Source organism: Aythya fuligula, chromosome 6, assembly GCF_009819795.1.
Source record: "Aythya fuligula isolate bAytFul2 chromosome 6, bAytFul2.pri, whole genome shotgun sequence".
NCBI lineage: Eukaryota > Metazoa > Chordata > Aves > Anseriformes > Anatidae > Aythya > Aythya fuligula.
In genome coordinates this window covers 33,774,501-33,793,043 of record NC_045564.1, presented here as the reverse complement: position 1 = coordinate 33,793,043, position 18,543 = coordinate 33,774,501, and the positions used below count along the sequence as shown (strand labels likewise).

The 18,543-nt window shown below is 38.1% G+C and overlaps 1 protein-coding gene across 1 annotated transcript in view; it reads left to right on the top strand.

Moving 5' to 3' along the window:
• Nucleotides 1-18,543, top strand: part of LOC116490673 (von Willebrand factor D and EGF domain-containing protein-like) — a 141,100-nt gene that overhangs the window by 35,208 nt on the left and 87,349 nt on the right. Inside the window, exons 9-11 of the mRNA XM_032190065.1 lie at nt 2,638-2,908; nt 5,867-6,045; nt 9,589-10,523. Of these exons, the coding sequence (XP_032045956.1) occupies nt 2,638-2,908; nt 5,867-6,045; nt 9,589-10,523 (1,385 nt within the window). The remainder of the gene's footprint in view (nt 1-2,637; nt 2,909-5,866; nt 6,046-9,588; nt 10,524-18,543) is intronic.

The following is an 18,543-nucleotide window of genomic DNA, read 5'->3' as shown; positions in this document are numbered from 1 at the left end:
TAATGAGTACTCTGAAACCAGAGAACATCCTTCAGCATCACCCGCTTCTTCCTAGGGTCACAACTAGTATAAAAGAGTTTTCACTCATAAGGAAAGAGGGAGCTCAGAGGAACACAAGAAAAATAAATGATTTGGTGACAGAACTGTGATAGAAAAACTGTAGGAACAGTCACAATAATTAGTGAATAATAAAAATTAATAAAAAGGTAGCTTGGTGAATATTAAGCACATTGCATTAGTTATTTTAACGTTACTGGAAGTGAGGATTTTTCTATTTCCTTCTGTCCCTCATTTATCGTGAACCAAGAGAAATGATTCCTATAGCATCTTATTGTCATATCAAAAGACTTATGAGCATATTATAATTCTCACATTTGGAGCACAACTTGAGCTATGACTTCACGCTGGGACAAGAATTTGATGCAGTCCTTGAAAAACAACCCGAACACATACATGGGGAGAGTACATACTTTACATCCACTACACTCATTGCCATAGACAGGGAAGCAGAATGGGGTAATTTACAATGGAGAGCAATTCTGACACAGTTTGTAGTGTCTGTTCACAAAGAATATGCAGAGCTCCCTCTTGCAAGAGCCCCAGTAACATTCCTTTGTGCTTTTAGTTTCACAAGGCTGCAACCTGATTTCTCAAATGTTGTCCAAAGAATCATTATCACAATTACAGTTGTATAAACATCACAAAAATTTACCTGATTACATTCAATTACCCATTCGTGTAATTCAAAGGCAGCTGAAAGCTTCAATTTAGACACGTTACTGTTTGTTATGTGCCATGCAATCTATGTCATGACTTAATTGAAGGACGCTAAGTGACTTCCAAGAGAGCTGGATTCAGTCCACTGTCAACGCTTATTAAGCAGTGCTTATTAAACTCCCATTGCTGGAATGATATTTATATGTGTATGCTAATACAGTCTTATTTACCAGACACACCTGATTAGTCTGGATACAGCCATTTTGAGGCATTATGTTCCATCAGCCTCTCTAAATACCTTTCCTGCTAGGCTCTTCCTGTTGAAAGGTCCGTTGAAGGGAACTGTGGAAGGTCACTCTCATTAAATTTCCTGGCTCCTCAGTCTTCTCTGTGTAGAGGTCCAAACAGAATTAGTTCTTGATGTTAAGAGACTAACTTTTTTTTTTTTCTGTTGTCCTTAGTTCTAATCAGTCTGAGCAGCAGCATCTGCACTGCACACTTAGGATTTATATACCTGATTAGAAAATAAGATGAGACAAAAGCATTCAAAATCATATCGTTTTATGGCCAACTTCACTAAGTTTTTTTAAGATGAAGTATAATGTCAAACGTGGTTTCTTGCAGAGAAAAGCAGTTGGAGTTTAAATTCTTGCTGTGTTTTAAGCTACATATTTTTCTATGGATTTTCTTCTGGAGAGAAATAAAATGCAGATATATACATATTAAAATTTCTTTGTTCTGGAGCCAAAATGAAACAAATTATTTTCTCGCCTGTATAGAACACATTAACAGAATGCAAAAACATCGATGTTTTTATGACACTGCTTAAAAATAATCCTGTTACTTAGTTTAGTGGTTGATTTTATTTTTTTGTATGTTCCTTTTTGCATTTTCCTTTTTACTGTAGAAAACAATAATGCTTATTATTATAAGCTTATGGCTTAGTTTCCATTATGCTTAATTTCCTAAAAATCATGTTTAAAAATAAATGCAGTGCCTGTAAAGGAAGAAGAATCCACTGCTTTTAAAGATGTTAGCTTCTGGCTTGTATGCAGAAATCTCCAGCAACATATATAAAATATGCAGCTACTGCTTTCTTTAACTTTATACATCAGGAAATAAACTAGAGTATAAATAAATAAATAAATAAAATAAAATCTGCTCTGGTGTAAGGAGAAAGACCTGAACAAGTAGAGGAAAAGGATTTTGCAGGTCCCTAGTTTGGAAAACCTACTAGCACTTTCTGTGGTCATGAGGATTTGGATCTGGCCTTGGCCAAGGGAAACACATCCAAAATTATTTTGCCCGTGGCCTCACATGGAGCAAGGATTTTTTGTACGGAGAAGAATGGAAGTACTGAATTGTTCCACACACAGCAGTGCTCCGATTGACGATCCATTTAGAGCAGAAGGTATGCTTACTATGAAATTGTTGGGGAGGAAGCAACTTTGTTTTAATGGGTTTTCAGTAGAAGCCCAGTTTTTCACATGAAATATTTGCCCAGCCACAGTCAGACTTGTAAAAGTTGGTGATTAGTCACAGAAGAGGTTATCTGAGCACTGATTTTGCTTTGAAGAATATCATGCTGTAAAGCATCCAGTTAGAACCAAAACATATTTATTAAGGCCTGGAGGCAGGGACTTCTTCCCGTTTGCTTTTATCAAATGTTTATCCTTTTTATCCATGCCCGTTGCCATAGCAGCAGCTCGCAGACAGCGGCCAGATTTTCACATGAATTCTTTTGCACTCCCAGCTAATAATGGTGACAGCTACCGCTTGCTTATGGTGCTGGAGAAATGCTTCCCTGCACCTGGATCTTCCCCTTCTTCCAAGCCAGCCACGATGCCGGAGGGGCACAGACAGTCACTCTGGGTGGATGCATTGGGTCTCTAAATCCTGGTTTTGTTTGTCATCATTTAGGCGTTACGATAATTACAAAATCGGCACCTTCCTTTTGTGCCAGAGCACATCGCGGGCGTTCGAAGTGCACGTTCGGCAGTGGGACTGTGGAGGCCTCCGATCCGCCACGGCCTGCAACTGTGGGGTGGCTGCACGAGAGGGGGACGACATCGTCATGCTGGACTCCTGCAATGGCCATTCTCAGGAAACTAGGCCACAGCTCGCCATCCGCAGCACTGGGGCATCGCCACAGGTCAAAATCCTAAAGGCCTACGGAGGGAGAAAAATCACAGTATGTGGATGTTTGAGTACTCTTGTTGCTGTTCTTAAAAATGCCAGTTTAATATTTCTGAATTATTAATGAAGTTGCTGCAAAAATATCTATCTGAAGGCATGAGAAGTGCCTGCAGCAAAATGTACCAAAAAAAATGAGATGCAGGGAAGAAGCGGGTTGAAGTTTTGGTTTAACCAACTGCAAGAGAAAACAAAACAAATATCTCTGGAAATTTCTTAGAGGCATATCCAAGTGCCAATATTGTTGCTTACTTATTGGTGAGCCACTCTCAGTTCACTTGTGCTGGGTACTACCTAACCACATCACATAAAGCAAATTTCTTTGCAGATCTTTCTGATATAAATATTCAAGGAAAGATCACAGGTAGCAGAATAATGTAGTTTTACAGTGTAAGAAAAATACAATGTTAGCCAGATACAGATAGCCCCCAGAAGCCATGGAAATGGGCTGCAAATGTGCAACATTTGCTGTAATTTAAAGTATTTGCCTAAAAAATTATATGGCCATTACAAATTTTGCATGGATATCATTTATCCACACTAATCCAGTGAAATCACTGGAAGAATAAGAGCAGGCTGCACCAGTGGGGTTGGTGAGAAGAAGAAGCACAAAATACATCCAAGAAGATAATTTTATCCTAAACTTTTGTCATCGAGATTTATTGCCAGGAGACATTTTGGGTGAAGATAGGTCCACAGCAGAGCCAGAACAATGCCAGGGAGTGCCTGTGTTTGGCTGTCCTTGTGATCTCACTTGGAAAAGATCTTGATGAGGTAGTAATTGAAAATCTGTTAATTATAGAATAGAGAAAAAGCAGGAAGCAAGCTGTCATTTCATTTTGCAACTGAATGCAATATAATTACTGTTTTATTACTAGCATAATTGTAGCAAGGAATCCCTATCCTCATTTACACCTTGTGTAAATTTCACTGATTTCCTTTGTGTTTAAAACAAAATAGGACACCTCCAGGCCATGAATAAGAATCCTTACCTGATCTGAATGGGAATCTGTAGGAATTGTAGGCAATGAATATGGTCCCTGATGGCACCACTGTGAGCAGTGCACCTCAATTTGCTCAGCATTTGTCCTTCATCAGCCTTGCACAGGATAGGAGCAGGTTCTCCTGCATCATGCAAGGCTGCTGCTTGGAATGAGGCTGTTACACCTTTCTGTAGCAGCTTTCAGCAGCCTGTTACTACCTATCGCTCTAAGCTTAGGTCTCAAAAAAATCTTCTTCACCGTCCCAATCAGCAATGTTACATCCATGTGATTTAGGAAAACATGGGCTGTTGGTAGGTCCTTTGTGGCAGATGGCTTGCCTTCCAGGAGCAGTAGGAAAGGAAGGGTTGCAGCCCTCTGAAAAGAAATCCACACCTGGAAATATCCATCCATGCAGTACAGAAGGCTGAAACAGCTCATTCAGTCCTGACAGCAAGGATTTTATAGACAGCCTTGTGGGAGATGCTCCTCCTGGTAGTAAAGCATTTAATTAGAAGGCACGTTTATCTGAAGGAGGAAACCAAATGCTACCCAGCACTATGTCAACTGCAGTCCTCCTGATCTATTTATTAAACAACCACAATAAATAAATAAATAAAAGTAATCAAATCATCAAGTCATTGGAGTTTTCTCCTCATCCCCTTAAAAAAATAAGAAAAAATGTTACTTATAAATGAGACTTATAGCCAAGGTGGAGGTACAACCAAGACCTTCTGATGTACTCTGAGAGCTGGTTTTACCTGATGATTTTCATTATTCACCAAAGCTAATGCTTTGATTGCCCCAGTCAAAACACAGAGGGCTTGTGTTGACTGTACAGTGTCCACAGCTCTTTTTGTCAGCAGAACTCTACTGCTTGTCTCAACTGAACCAGGAGGGCATGCACAGGCTTCCACAAAAAGTATTCTCCTTGTTGAAATGAGGACTGTGAAACTAAAATGGACAAGAGTGTTATTTATTGCAAAATGCAAAAGTTGGATTCCAAAACAGAAATACAAATTTAAGTTAAACACTTCTCACAAGCATGAATAGATTTGGTTTGGAAGAGATTATAAGGGACCTAAAAAACAATTGGAAAGAAAGCAATGGGCATTAGTAGGTTGAATCAATTATTCTCAGCCAGGGGTGACTTAAAAAAAGTAAGATAATTATTTTGAAATTACTGTAATGAGAAGTTTCCAACAAGTTTTGGATCAAACAAACTAGTAAGATTACTTATCAGGATAGAGTGCTCTCGCTCCCACTCTTGGCGTGGATCAGTTTCACAATCATTTTCTTTTTACCTAGAAAAATAAAACAAACAAACAAAAATACATTTCAGTTGAACAGATTTATTCTTTTTTTTTTTTTTTTTTTTTTTTGGTTGGACCACCAATCTGAAAAATCCATTATCCACACAGCTAGTTCTTTGTCTTACCCTCAAGATTTTTTTTCTTTTAAAGGTCAGTGTAAGCCTACCAGAAGTTCTTTAATGAGAAAATTGCTTTATCCACTTTAAAACACAATCATTTTCTGGGTAATCCAGCCTTGGAAAATGAAACGATTTTTCAGAGGGAAGAAAGCTGTTTTTCAGACTTGGCAGTTTATCTAAAAGAAATGATTTCCCAGGCAAAGACACAAGGGTAGTCTTATTGTCATGGAAGTTGCTTCAAAAATTAGCTGGTAACTTACCAGTGGGAAAACTTCAATGAATGTAATTATTAATTTAAAAAGAAAGTACTCGTGCAGTTTTATATTTATGTAACATTGTCAGACAGTAGCACCGTAAAATTTGAAAGCAAGCTAAATAATAGCACATATAAATATTTATAGTGCATCTAAGTGATCTTAAATTACCACCGGCATTGCCAATGTCTTACCTTGATATCTTTGTTTATAAAAAGGGACATTTTTTATTGCATAAAAAGCCTGGTAATGGCTTCAATTCACTGTGTTTTTTTTTTCTGCCTCTTCAGATCCTGTTCCCTTCAGGAGCATTTGTTCGAGCTGATGTGAGCGAGTGGGGAATGGGCTTGACAGTAAGGATGCCGAGCAGTGACTTCAACAGCACCAGAGGTTTGTGTGGCCTCTTTGATGGGATCAGTCACAACGACTTGAGCAATGTGCCTGAGGAAGACTTCGTAGAAGAGTGGAGGTACAAAGTGAGAGAGGATCCCAGACCGGGAGATGTTTCTCTAGCACTAAATCCAGGGATGTTGATACGTTAATTTCATTATGTACTCCCCTAATGACCTGGCAGAGAGACCTGCTTCATCAAGCAAAGGAAGCCTGGAGGCCCATTACCATCCAAACAGCATGGTGGCTTATTTTTCAGTCAGCACAATGCACATAAGCAGTTACTGAGGAGAAGTTTATATTCACAAGTGATGTCAACTTAACAGCTGTGTTAAGATCCCACTCAGCTGTTAAAAAAAGATGCAGTTCTCACCCGCACTGGAAAATGTAGATAACTGACAATAGGGATTAATTAAGGGTTTGGTATTTCCCTTGTTCTTTTATTCCTGAACACTAATTGCAATATGTGAGTATAGATTAAATGTTACATTTTGACAAAGTGTGGTAATATATGTACCATGCAAAAAGTTAATATCTACTCTGTTAATGATGATGGTGAGCTCAAAAAAAATTCCATGGTCTGGAACTAAAGCCAGGAGCCTGGCACTCTGACATGTCCCTGTCCCTGTCCCTGTCCCTGTCCCTGTCCCTGTCCCTGTCCCTGTCCCTGTCCCCAGCAGAAGCTCACATTTTAATTCTATGTTCTCTAAACATACCTAAAAGGCATTCCCAAAAGTGAACTGGGCTGTTTTGACTGTGTAGGTTTGCTTGTGAATTATGTCTTACAGATAGGGAGAAAATAAGGTGAACACTGCTGTGCAGATTTCTCAAGATCAGCTCATGCCATGATATTTTCTTCTTTAATGTGTGAAGAGCAAGTGCATGAAAATTTAGCACAGCTGGATCAAACCCAAACCACAGTTAGATGGGTCAACACGCAGCTTAATTTATTACCTAATCTGTACATGGAAACTTAGTACACAATAAATGCAATACTTTTTAGACCTAGTGCATTTTAGAAAATAAACAAACACTTCTCCCATATTCTAGTTACATTCAACCAGCCTGCATAATGGCTATCTAATGGCAATTTTGACCTGTAGCTACAAATTGTGCTATTTAGAAGTCAACAGCTTTCTCTAACATCTTAAAATTGTGAGGTTGAGTCAGAACTTGCTTCTGGGAAGGCAACTAGAGAAATAGTTTGGTGCAACAACCAACTTCTGCCTACCCAAAGAGAGGCTAACAAGAACATTGGGAGCAGATGGTCAGACATGTTTGTTGAAAGATCAGAAGCCAAGGCAGAACATACAGGAATTCACTTATAAAACAGTAAAGAGTTTTCTAGTACTTGTCACATATGATGGAGCTACTTCAGGAAAGGAATGGAAAGTTCGTGCTGTGTGAGAAGAGCAAGATGGGTGACAAGTTCAACTTCACAGTACTCTCAAGGATGGAGTCTCAAGCACCCTTCAGAAGCCTGATTCAAAAACCAGCAATGCCAATGGAAAGACTAATGTTACCTCCAGAAGAGACTGGATCAGTCTCTGATCCACTAACGGAGAAATGGTGCAATAAAAAACACAACCTGGAGAATGATTTTACAGCCACAGCTTTTAATTTCATTTTAAATAACACTTAAAGCATGCTATGCTTTCTGCAGCACCTGAAGCTAGTCTGAGTGCTCACCATCTGGCAGTTCAGCTCTGTCCCTGGTTCCGTCTACTCTCAAGCAGCTGAAAACAGATCTGTTTAAAACAGCAGGTTTCCAATGTATCTTTTAAACAATAAAGCAACATCAGATCCTCCCAGTCCTTAAATAGCATCTGGACAAGGCAGAGGTGAATTCCAAAACATGTATTTTAAGTAGCTAAAAGAAGTTTTCTGTACCTTTTGCAATTATTGAGAAATCAGGAGCACGGCTATTCCTTTTGGTCTCTCTGTAATAGTATTCAACTCAGTCTGAAATACTTGTTTTTAGCTTTTCCTTGGTTGTAATGGGCAACCAAGAGGAGTGGTAATCTAGTTATCTTGTGCAAAGGACAGGAGGCCTTTCCTTGCTCACCGAGGTACGTGCCCATGAGGAAGAACAGGGTTTTCCAGTGGTTTCCAAATGATTCACATAGAAATAGTGAAACAATTCATTTCAATAAAATACCAAGGTAAAAGTGTTTCATTTTGTTGAAATTTTCATTTGTGTTTTAAGTTTCTGTCCCAATTTGGGATTACTTTATGTGATTTTTATTTATTTATTATCTGATATTTACCTAGTCTTCAGTTTATCTGGTGTCCCCTTAAAGAAAAAAAAATACTTTTGCTGCCTTAGGTTTATTGTTAATTTGTGATGCAAGCCTGAGCCACCTCTGTTTCAGGTAGCACCACCAGTCAGGGCTGGATAAACACTGTGTGCAGGATGCCCACTGGAAATTAAAGCTGTGTTGTCCAAAGGACAAGAAGTCACTTCAATACTTCCTCAATCAGCAAAACATGTTTTATTGACCAAGACTGAAGGAAAGCCAGTGCTGAGCACGGAACAGCTTGTGCATTTCTGTGAGCACAAAAGGCATCCTGTTTTACCACACTGTATTCTGCTGTGTCCGCACATTGGAAAAATCGGATAAAGTCAATTCTTCTTTCCACAGTAGTGTTTGGCTCTGAAATGTTGACAAATGCTTTCACCTTCCTGAACCCTCTGGCTGCAAGACAAAACTGGTGCCAAAATAATTTAAATTTTTGGTGGTATTTCATATTTGGAAATAAAGAGTTGCCAGCTATTGACACAAGAAGCATCATTTTCTGTGAAACTCCAGGCCTCTTGCACTGCACATATAAGATCAATAAGAGATCTTGTGCTCATGAAATTTCCAGGGAAACTTCAGTCATTGCTGTTTATTCAAACTGAAGTTCATTTATCATTAAAGTTGGAGTAAATTGAAAAGGGAGACAAAAAATCATCATACCTTACATGATAGCCTAACCCCATGATCATTAGAAAACTGCTTTGTGTCCAAAGAAAAGCTCCAAGAAAGCTCCATTAAAGGCCAAAAATTAAATTAAGTATGTATTTTAAAAAGGAAAAACTAAAAAACTAAAAAACTAAAAAAAAAAAAAAAAAAAAAAAAAAGAGTGTGATCCAAGTCTTAGAGGAAACAGCTGGTAGAAAATCCAGGCAAATGGATAAAGATGATTTTCATAATGAAGTTTTCATAATGAAGTATTTGAAACAGATATATCTTTTTTGTAATTCTCCAAGCTGTATCTGAGTCACACCAGGGACAAATCCAAGGCCTTATTTCATGTGTAATATGCAAAGGGCAACCTGCACCTAAGAAAAAGTTCTGCAAAGTGACATCCCACACTTAGGCACTGCTCCAGCAAAGCACTTAAGCATCTGTTACCAAAAAGTCCCAATATAGTGCTAAAAAACCTACAGGACATCTCAAGAAGGGCAGCACAGAAATGACTAAAGAAAACAGAGATTAAACTTAAGCATTTTCTTAAGTACATTGTTAGACTGGGAATTTATACATCCCCCAGCCTGAGGGAAAGGAAGTTTACTTAGCAGTGTAGACCAATTTGTTGAAAGTTTCCTCTCTCTAATCTCCCTCTATTTTTAAACCAGAATACCTCCGGGAAAGAGTTTATTTGACAAGACTCCAGCACCTTCTGAGGGGAAGCAAAGGAAAAATTACTGCGGATGTCAGAAGGAGAGCACTAAGTCTGTGTCCTTGGTAAACACGCCGAATGCCTTTCAGACTCAATCTCCTGGTTGCCATTATGATAATGTGGATTACACTTCTGCAATCCCGTATCTAGATGTTACATCAGAGTTTGTCACTCACTCAGGCAAAGAGTCTGCTTTAAGAAATGATGGGAAACTGTCAGCCAAGTCTTTTGATCAAAGATATCTGCCTAAATCAGTCAAAAAGCGAGGTAGCCCCGAGGAGCGATTAAAAGCCCTTGCACATAATGTTTCCATGAAAAACAACGGTTTCCTTAACTTTACCAAGCCAACAGAACAGCTACAGAGAGCAAAAAGGCAAGAAGACTACTATGAGTACTCATCCTTTTACCCACTGCATAGCCCAAGCCAGACAGACTCAGACAGCTTTGCCTATTTTTTCCCAGAGGATTATTTTGAAGGGATTCGGACAAAACTTCCACTGGGATGGCCTACTCCCAACGGTCTAACCTCAGCCAAAGCTCGTGAGATTTGCCACCGAATTCTTGCAAATTCCACCATTGGCTTGGTGTGTAAGACTCTCCTTGGAGAGCAAATAGATGAGGCCATTGATATATGCGTTTTAGATCTGCAGCTCAAGGATGACATGGCCTGGGTGAGGGCACTGATAGCACTTTTGGAAAATGAATGTGAAAGACTAGTGCTAAGAAGCAGAGGTAAAGTGTTTCATGTCAGAAACCAGACATCTGCTACCCAGGAGGAAATCCTCACCATTCTCCGGTGTCCTGCTTTCTGTAACGGCAATGGACAATGCACGAACTTGGGCTGCCAATGCTTTGAAGACCACAGCTCCTATGATTGTAGCATTGCCAAGAGTAAGTAAAAAATTCTGTTTGTTCCTACCCTACCCATCTTTCCATGGTATTAAAGTTATTAGGTAGAACATCTGCACAGAGTTGTTTGCTCTTCAAACAGTGCTACCAGTAAGATATTTGATGAATTAGTAATCAGTTTTTGACCTTGAAGAGCTGATCAAAATGTCTGGTTGGCTGGTCCTTCACTTTTTTTTTGCCTCAGTAACTTTTTAAAAATGGATTTTACAAGCCCCTTAGCAAATTGGTTTTGCAGAAGTGATTTTCTTTACATCTGATCTATCACCAGCATGCTGACAAGCAAGCTTCTGACAAAAAAGAGGGTCCTGCTCACCTTGTGGTCAATATTCATGTTAACACTGTACAGATACTTCTTTTATTTTTCTCCCTCATCAACAGAGAATAAAATTTGAAATGTATTTCAAACTCCATATTATATATGTATATATATATATATATGACAAAATGAACAGATAACATTGTCAAAGCCATAAAATAGTTACAGAATATACTTTAACCTGCAGACCTGATTCTGCAAATATTTCTGAATTGCCTTACGTTTACACAGGTGACTATCCTACTAGATTTGTTTCTTCTTTACAGTTCAGCCCCTCAGTGGATAAATCCAAGTCCAGTGTGAGTACTCAAAGTGCTTGAAACTAAGCACACACATAAATGTTCGCATTAATTTCAAAACGTAAGCCCTGCCTCAGCAAACCACATAAGCTTAAACTCAAAGTTACAAAAAGGTACTTAAGACTCAGCCACACAGTTGGGTTCCTGCAGCTTAAGAAGCAACATTTCAGCTAAGCTGAAATAACAAGGCGTGCTCCTTCATCCATCCCAAATGTGGGGGAAAGCCTCTTGCTACAATGCTTAGGCTACTGGACAATATCCTGTATTTAGGACAGGCAAAGCTCCTATCCAGGGTCAGTCTCTTATGGCTTAGCTGAGGCACCCAAATCTCAGACAGCCATGGAGCTCAGCAGTACATCTGATACACCCAAGGCATTTACTAGCTGGGACAGGATTATCCACATTCTTCACAATAAACATGTTGTCAGTGCACTGATTTGAAGTGGTAAAATATATCCTGACATTTGCTTCTTTTTAATAGCAGGCTAAAATTTATAGGATCATTTTCTACATTTCCTAAATTTTTGAAAAATTCATTCTCATTCACACAGAGAACAACTGACATCAGGGACTGAGAAGCAGTTTGAGCAATTCTGCAGTATTTGTTCAATATATAACTCAATGTTTAACTTCATTTCTCTGTGAAAAATATCAAGTCAGGGTAGAGGAGTTGCTTAGACTGGATGTTTAAATTTTATTTTGCTTTTCTACGGCTGAAGTCCCTAAGATTAGTGGAAAATAACTTCAGTATGACCTTTCAACTAAAAAGTAATGGCACCTTGTCTTTTTGTTGTTACATAAACTATAAACAGGGCCAGAGCCCAGAACATGGCCTGAGACTGCATGGTGAGTGAGGAATGGGAAATGATACATCAGCTTTGGCAAATGACCTGTTATTGCTCACTGGTCTGACTGCTTCATGTCTCTCACTGCTTTTACTTCACTTTTCTCCCATTGAAGACAATGACGTGGTTGGTCTTTGCTTCAAAACTCTTCTCTCTTGGGAGTATGGTTTATTGGAGTTCAAAATAAATCTAACTATTGACTCCAGTTTTCCAAAGAGTTCCTAGTTCTGCCTTGGTCAAGATACAGACTCCCAGCACCCTCCTCCCCTCTCCAGCACTACTTCCCTGGAAAGATTTATTCTCCACTTCTCCTGGCCTCCAATTTGGTTTCCACAGAGTGAGAGCTGCCATGAGGATGTTGAGATTTTTCGTTGCATGCTCCCTGCCATAGCAGCCTCAGGCTTAGCCTGGTCCCCAGGGAAGTGATCTTGGCTTTGGACCAAGAAGAGCCACGTCACATCAATTCATAAAGTATTTGCTGGGCATGCCTTTGTTAGTGTTTCAATAAAATTAGCATTCCCTGCTGCTGCAGTTTTCTTAACAAAATACAGGAGACCCTTTTCCAAAATTACCACACACTTTTCCCAACATTTCAAGGCAATATTTAATGTAAAAATCAACAGACCACTGTGCTCTCTCGCACACTCTGTAGACCTCATATTACATCGACTTTAATAGTGTCTGCATCCATAACCTGACAACTGCCTCACTTTGGGTCCATGTCCAATAGGCATGGGATTGCAGAAACACTCAGCTATTGCATGGCAAGGAAGTTCTGAGGTATAATGCTGCCTTTGCAGAGGGCACTTCACCCAAACCATTTACCAAGTCAAAAAGTAGACTCAAATAGGTAAAATGATCCATGTCTGTTGCGTATTATAGCTTATTATAATTTTCTATATTGTGGCTTAAAGTCACCTTCCCAAAGCCCTCTCTGAGCTGCAGTGCACATTTTCTAGCTGCAACTAAGAATTTGTATTTGTTTGTTTGTTTGTTTGTTTTTAACTAAAACTTGTGAAACATTTTCTACCGACTTAAAGTACAAATATTATTTTGTATTCAATAAAACCAATGAAACAAATTAATAATTAGTACCCAAGAGGAAAAGAATGCTTTCTAGATAAGTAAAGAGAGCTCAGAAGAGAAACCATGAATTCAAAATGTAGTAGAAATCACCATGTTGAGCTACCAGTATTCATTTTGCTCTGAAGGAACAGGTAGTGGGATAACTCTGATGCGCAGACATGTCTTCCCAAGGGTGCACCTGACCTGGTGCATATTTACCATTCATTTTTCTTTTCTCCTACCATACTAATGAGATTATATGCTGCCCTCTCATCAACAGCAGTCCACCTCCAGAGAGATGACAACAATCACTCATGCTGTATTCCACATCCTGGATATACATGGGAACTTACACACTTGTATGGAAGAAAAGCAAAACCAAAAATCAAAATGTCATAACAGACTTTTATAAAGGCTGGTAAAATTCACTTCAATTGCTAAAATCTTCTCTGCCAAATACAGATATATATTTTTTCTGTTTGTAGTCTCTCTACCAACTTGTACTGGGTAAAGCCCTGAACATGCAGCACAGTCCATGGGATATACCCTATAACCTGTGGAAAACTCTGAGCTGTTTTAGGTATGAAAATAAGGGTGTTCAAGAGGAGCTGCTGTTTCCCAAATGTTCATGCAGACAATAAATTTACTTAGCAATTCACTGTGTGTTCCACTTCGTAAAGAAAATATTTATTCAAAATACTTTGCAATCTGTTTCTCATTAAAATGGGAAAGTTGGGATTAAAAATCAGCTGTTTAAGTAAATACAGCTTTTAAGTTTTTCTTTTTTTGCCCACAGACCACTGAAAAAAATACATCAACATCTGGAAAACAGTTGGCAACATTTTTGACAGTTTGTTTGGTAAAGAAGGGATCCTCTTTAGTAAAAAAATCTGGGTTTTGTTTGGCTGGATTTCACTGGGTTTGTTGTTATTTTCCCCCAAAATGAAGACACTAGAAATGAAGAAGATCATTTACTGACCAAATTTACCTAAGATATCACAATATTTACAAATGGGAGCGGCAGTGATCAAGAGAGTTGCAAATATCTTCTGCAACATGGCTTCCACAAATAGAAAACACTTTGAAAAATATTTACCTTTGAATCTGTAAATTGCTCTTGCTCCACTCTTCCCAAAGCATGTTGCCCAAGCAGTTCTCAGCTCTTCCAAATGATGGATGAGTAGGAGGCAGTGCAAATTTCCCCTAATGTCAGTAGTAACAGTTTGGAGATTGTCATCCTGTTTAATGAGGTTGCCTTCATCTGGGGAACAGAGCTCTGAAAATTAACTTAGGATGTTCAGTGGATGCTCACCAAGATTTTAGTGAATACCAGTGATTTAAACTATCTTTTCTCTTTTACTGACTTCTGAGTATTTGATCTTGTGTCTGTGCAACAATCTTTGAATGTTATTTCTGCATATATTGCATGTATTTGTGACCTCAATGTTAGAGAACATCTCTTCACACAAGTAATGACAGAGGCCCATTAAAAATGTCTGAGTCCAAATTACTCCACAGCTTCTCATTTACCTCAGAAGTTTTATGCTTACCTTATGACAGCCCTAAGTCAGAGCTTTGGACCCTGGAAACTGAGCTGGCTGCAATGTTTTTGGAAATCAATGATCTGCAAGGAGGTCCAAAACATAGTCAGAATTCAGCCCCCTTAAGTAACCTTCTCCAGCATTAGGAGTCTCTGGGACAAGCATTTGAAATGCTGTTATGTCCTTACAGAAGGGTCAATAATTTAATTTAGATAATTTAGTTTTCATTCTTTATACTAGATTCCAAAAGCATATTTGATAAAGAAGAAAATGAGAACAGGATGTGTCTTTTGGTACTCTTTGAGCAAAACTGGGGAGAAAAATATTCCCAGAAAATTAAAAGAAAACTAGGTAACAGCTGGCAAACTGGATTTGCAGAACTTTCTCCTTTGTCTTTGGCTTAGGGAAATGCAAATCTCTAGAGAGGGGACTCTGCAAGAGAAGTTGGTTTCAGCATTAACAAAGGAGAGGGAAAAGTACTGCCATGTTCTAGAGTGAGTCAGTGTGATGAACTGTACTGAGCTTCATGTATTACAGTCTATTTATGATTTCATTTCTGAGTGATGTAGAATATATATTTTCAATTTCTCTATGTAACAATACAGAAACTGTGTATCTATAAAAGTACCTGATCTTAGAAATACAATGCAAAGCAATGCATCCAGAGTTCAGATGCCCTACAAGGAGAAATAAAATCTTAGCTCAGGCACTCCAATCACTTGGACTTTATAATACTTAAGAAAGGTCAGCTAGCTAATTCAGTATAGACAAGAAACACATAAGTGTGAGCTTCACCTTTAGCTGTTCTTGATTTTAGAGTTTTATCAGCAACAATCTTTTAAGATATCTGCTTGTTTTTACATTTCACTGGCAGAAATGTCCTCCACAGACAGCGTGTGATGTAACACCAATTTGTAAGCAAAAGTACTATGGTATCATAGAATAATGATGTGTTTCTTAAACAACAGTTCAAAAGACTGGATGTCCTCAGAGCTGAAGTCCTGCTGGCGTCACTAAAGCCAGGATTTCACACCAGAAAATGCTATTAGAGATAAAGAATTAAGATTAATCTCAGAAATAAAGCCGCATCTTCTAACAGGAACAGCTTGAGCTTCCTAACTGACAGCTCGGGCATCCTGACCTGTCCGGCAGTGTGCAGGCAGTCATCACTGTGCAAGCACAAGCAGGATAAGCCTTTAGGCTTTTTTGCTAATAAGCACACATTCTGTAGGAAGGGAAGAAAAGGAGTAGAAATTAAGACCCAAATTAGGTTTCTGCAGGACATATAAAACTGCTGCTTCTCTTGATTTCTTTTAAAAAGACAGGACCTAAGAAACAGAAAAAAAAAAAATGAATATTGATTTTGGAATGTTAATATTTGAATTCCACTATTAGGAAATAGTTACTATCCAGGAAAAGCTACATGAATAATGAATGAGAAGGCAACTCCCTTTTCTGGCCATATATTTTCCCATTAGCTCCAAAACAAATCTTCATCTAATGTTCTTAGGCTGGATTTTTATACATGAATTAAACCTCCCCCAAGATCAAGGAGGCCATCAATATAATTCAAGTATCTTTTCCAAGGTCACCCAATCTCAGCTACACTGCCAATACATAACAATGTGTTCTACCACTGGTTTTGACAACCTCACACACACATACACAGAAAACATGGCAATGCAGTATTTTTAGGGATCAGAATACAACCCATAGCACATTTGGAATATTTTACAAGGAAAAAATGGAGAAAGAGAGAAGAGAGCTGTACTCCCCCTCTCTGCCTGCCTCCAGCAGGAGCGGTCCAGGTGGCCAGAGCTATAATTATCCTCCCATGAAAACTGCAATTTGGAGTTGAAAGGCACCTCTGAAATTTGGCAATGCTCCAGAAGCTTAGACTTTCTTAATGTTGCTTAACATTTCATAAAACCCCCCAACACCTGTATAAGGTGCTTAAAATGTCATTACCACCTGTAATTAAATGCAGAATCCAATTACTGTGGATAGCAAATCAGGTTGGTGCTTACCATTTGTATATATTGACCATGTTGATTATAAAAAAATAAATAAATCAGGACTAGTAAAGCACACATAGAGGAATGTAATATGCAGATTGTATGAAGCTCTAAAGAGCAATTACAAGATAAAAGGTAATGAGGAATAATAAGGACAAATTAGTTTCAGTGAAGTAATGACACTTGAAGTTTAAATTTCTATGTGAAAAGTTCAGCAAAGAAAAAAGTGAGCAAAAAGTATAGCGAGAAGATGGGAAGTTAATGCTTACCTATCATGCTTACAGGTATACCACTATCATATCAAAATAGGTATCTGCCTATTAGGGTATTTTTACTAGGAAGTTCTGTGAATCCAAGAGCATTTTCAGAGCTGTGAACCACAACCAAGCAGGTGCCTTATACCTATCCAAAACAGCCGATACATGAATTTTTTATCCTGTTATTTTTAGGATGATTGTATAGCCCTGTCTGGATTTCTTCGTATGTTGTAATTAAAGCACAAAATACTTTAAAATAAAATTATATTGAGTAGCAGCACAAGGTCTGCTATTACTGTCCTAAGACAGGGACTTCATGAGATAAGTACTATACATGTAGAAATCTTGATGTTTATACAATTGTGTTTGATTTCTAAGAATAATTCCTATTTTTTGAGGATGAAACATACGGGAGCCATTTAAAGATAGGATTTAAATTGTTTTGAGATCCTCAGATGAAAGGGGACAGAGTATTTGAGTCCTCTAAGTCAAACATCTGCTTTTGAGGTTTTGCATGGGAACATATTGACTTTGTAATAAATATGTTTCTTCCACTTCTATCAGTTCAGCAGTCTTTAAACTCCAGATCATGGTGCCATAATGATTATTTAAGGGCTGTTAGTCTGTCAGGTAAATGGTTACTTCTCAACACATGTAATATGTGCTTTGTCAGCATGATACATCACAACAGTGCAGAAGGAGCCATTAGGATGTTTTGGGTCAATATAAGTTTTCCATGCATAAATTAGACTATACATAGAATAAAATGCATACTAGACTTTTCAAAGCAGTTAATTTTTTAAATCACTAAGATAGCTACAGAGTAACATACTACTTGGTGTATGTAGAGGTGGTAGCCTCTGTCTCTACTCACCGGCCTGCAGTGCTGGCATGAGATCTTCAGGGAAGAACTACAGCAATTGATATCACCATATGCACCTCAGAAATAGAAACATACCTGAAACTATGGAATTTCTATCTGATCCTCTTTACAGGCATTGAATGATTAGTTTCGTTTGTTTGTATTGTTGTTTTCCTAAATTTGTCTTTAGATTAGTAAATAAGCAAATATCCACAAACAAGCTCTTGGCTGATTTGGCAAATCACGTTATATGGCAGTGAGAATGCAATACATGTATGTTTTAACAACTAATTGTGTCAATTTTTCAAAATTATATTTCAAAAGATGCATCAAACATGCTTGTAAGAGAAGTGAACACTATAGTTACTACTATTAAACTTTTCTGGCCAAAAGAAAGTACTTTTACTACAAAAAGATGGAAATTTTAAAACGTTATTATTTTATTATTCTTTTAAAAGCTTTTTTCTTTTCAAATAATAAGGGGGGGGGGGGTTCTTAAATCACAGGGCTTAAGTTGTAGTCCTTAATTGTCTAAATATCTTAATTAATTATAATAATTCCATTGACTTCTATGGATGAAGTGTTGGCAAAGTCACCATTACTATTAGTTTTGATTACTTATATTATCAAGAAAAAGATATCAAGGAAAAGGGTCTCTTTTCATAAATGTGCCTTTTCTCTTTTTGCTCATATTGATTATTGCCTTATCTGTCCCACAATTCTGAGTTTTCTTATCTAGCCAACTGAAGGAGGAGGTCTGAAAATTTCCTATGTCCATGCCTACCATGTTCCCCTGAATATA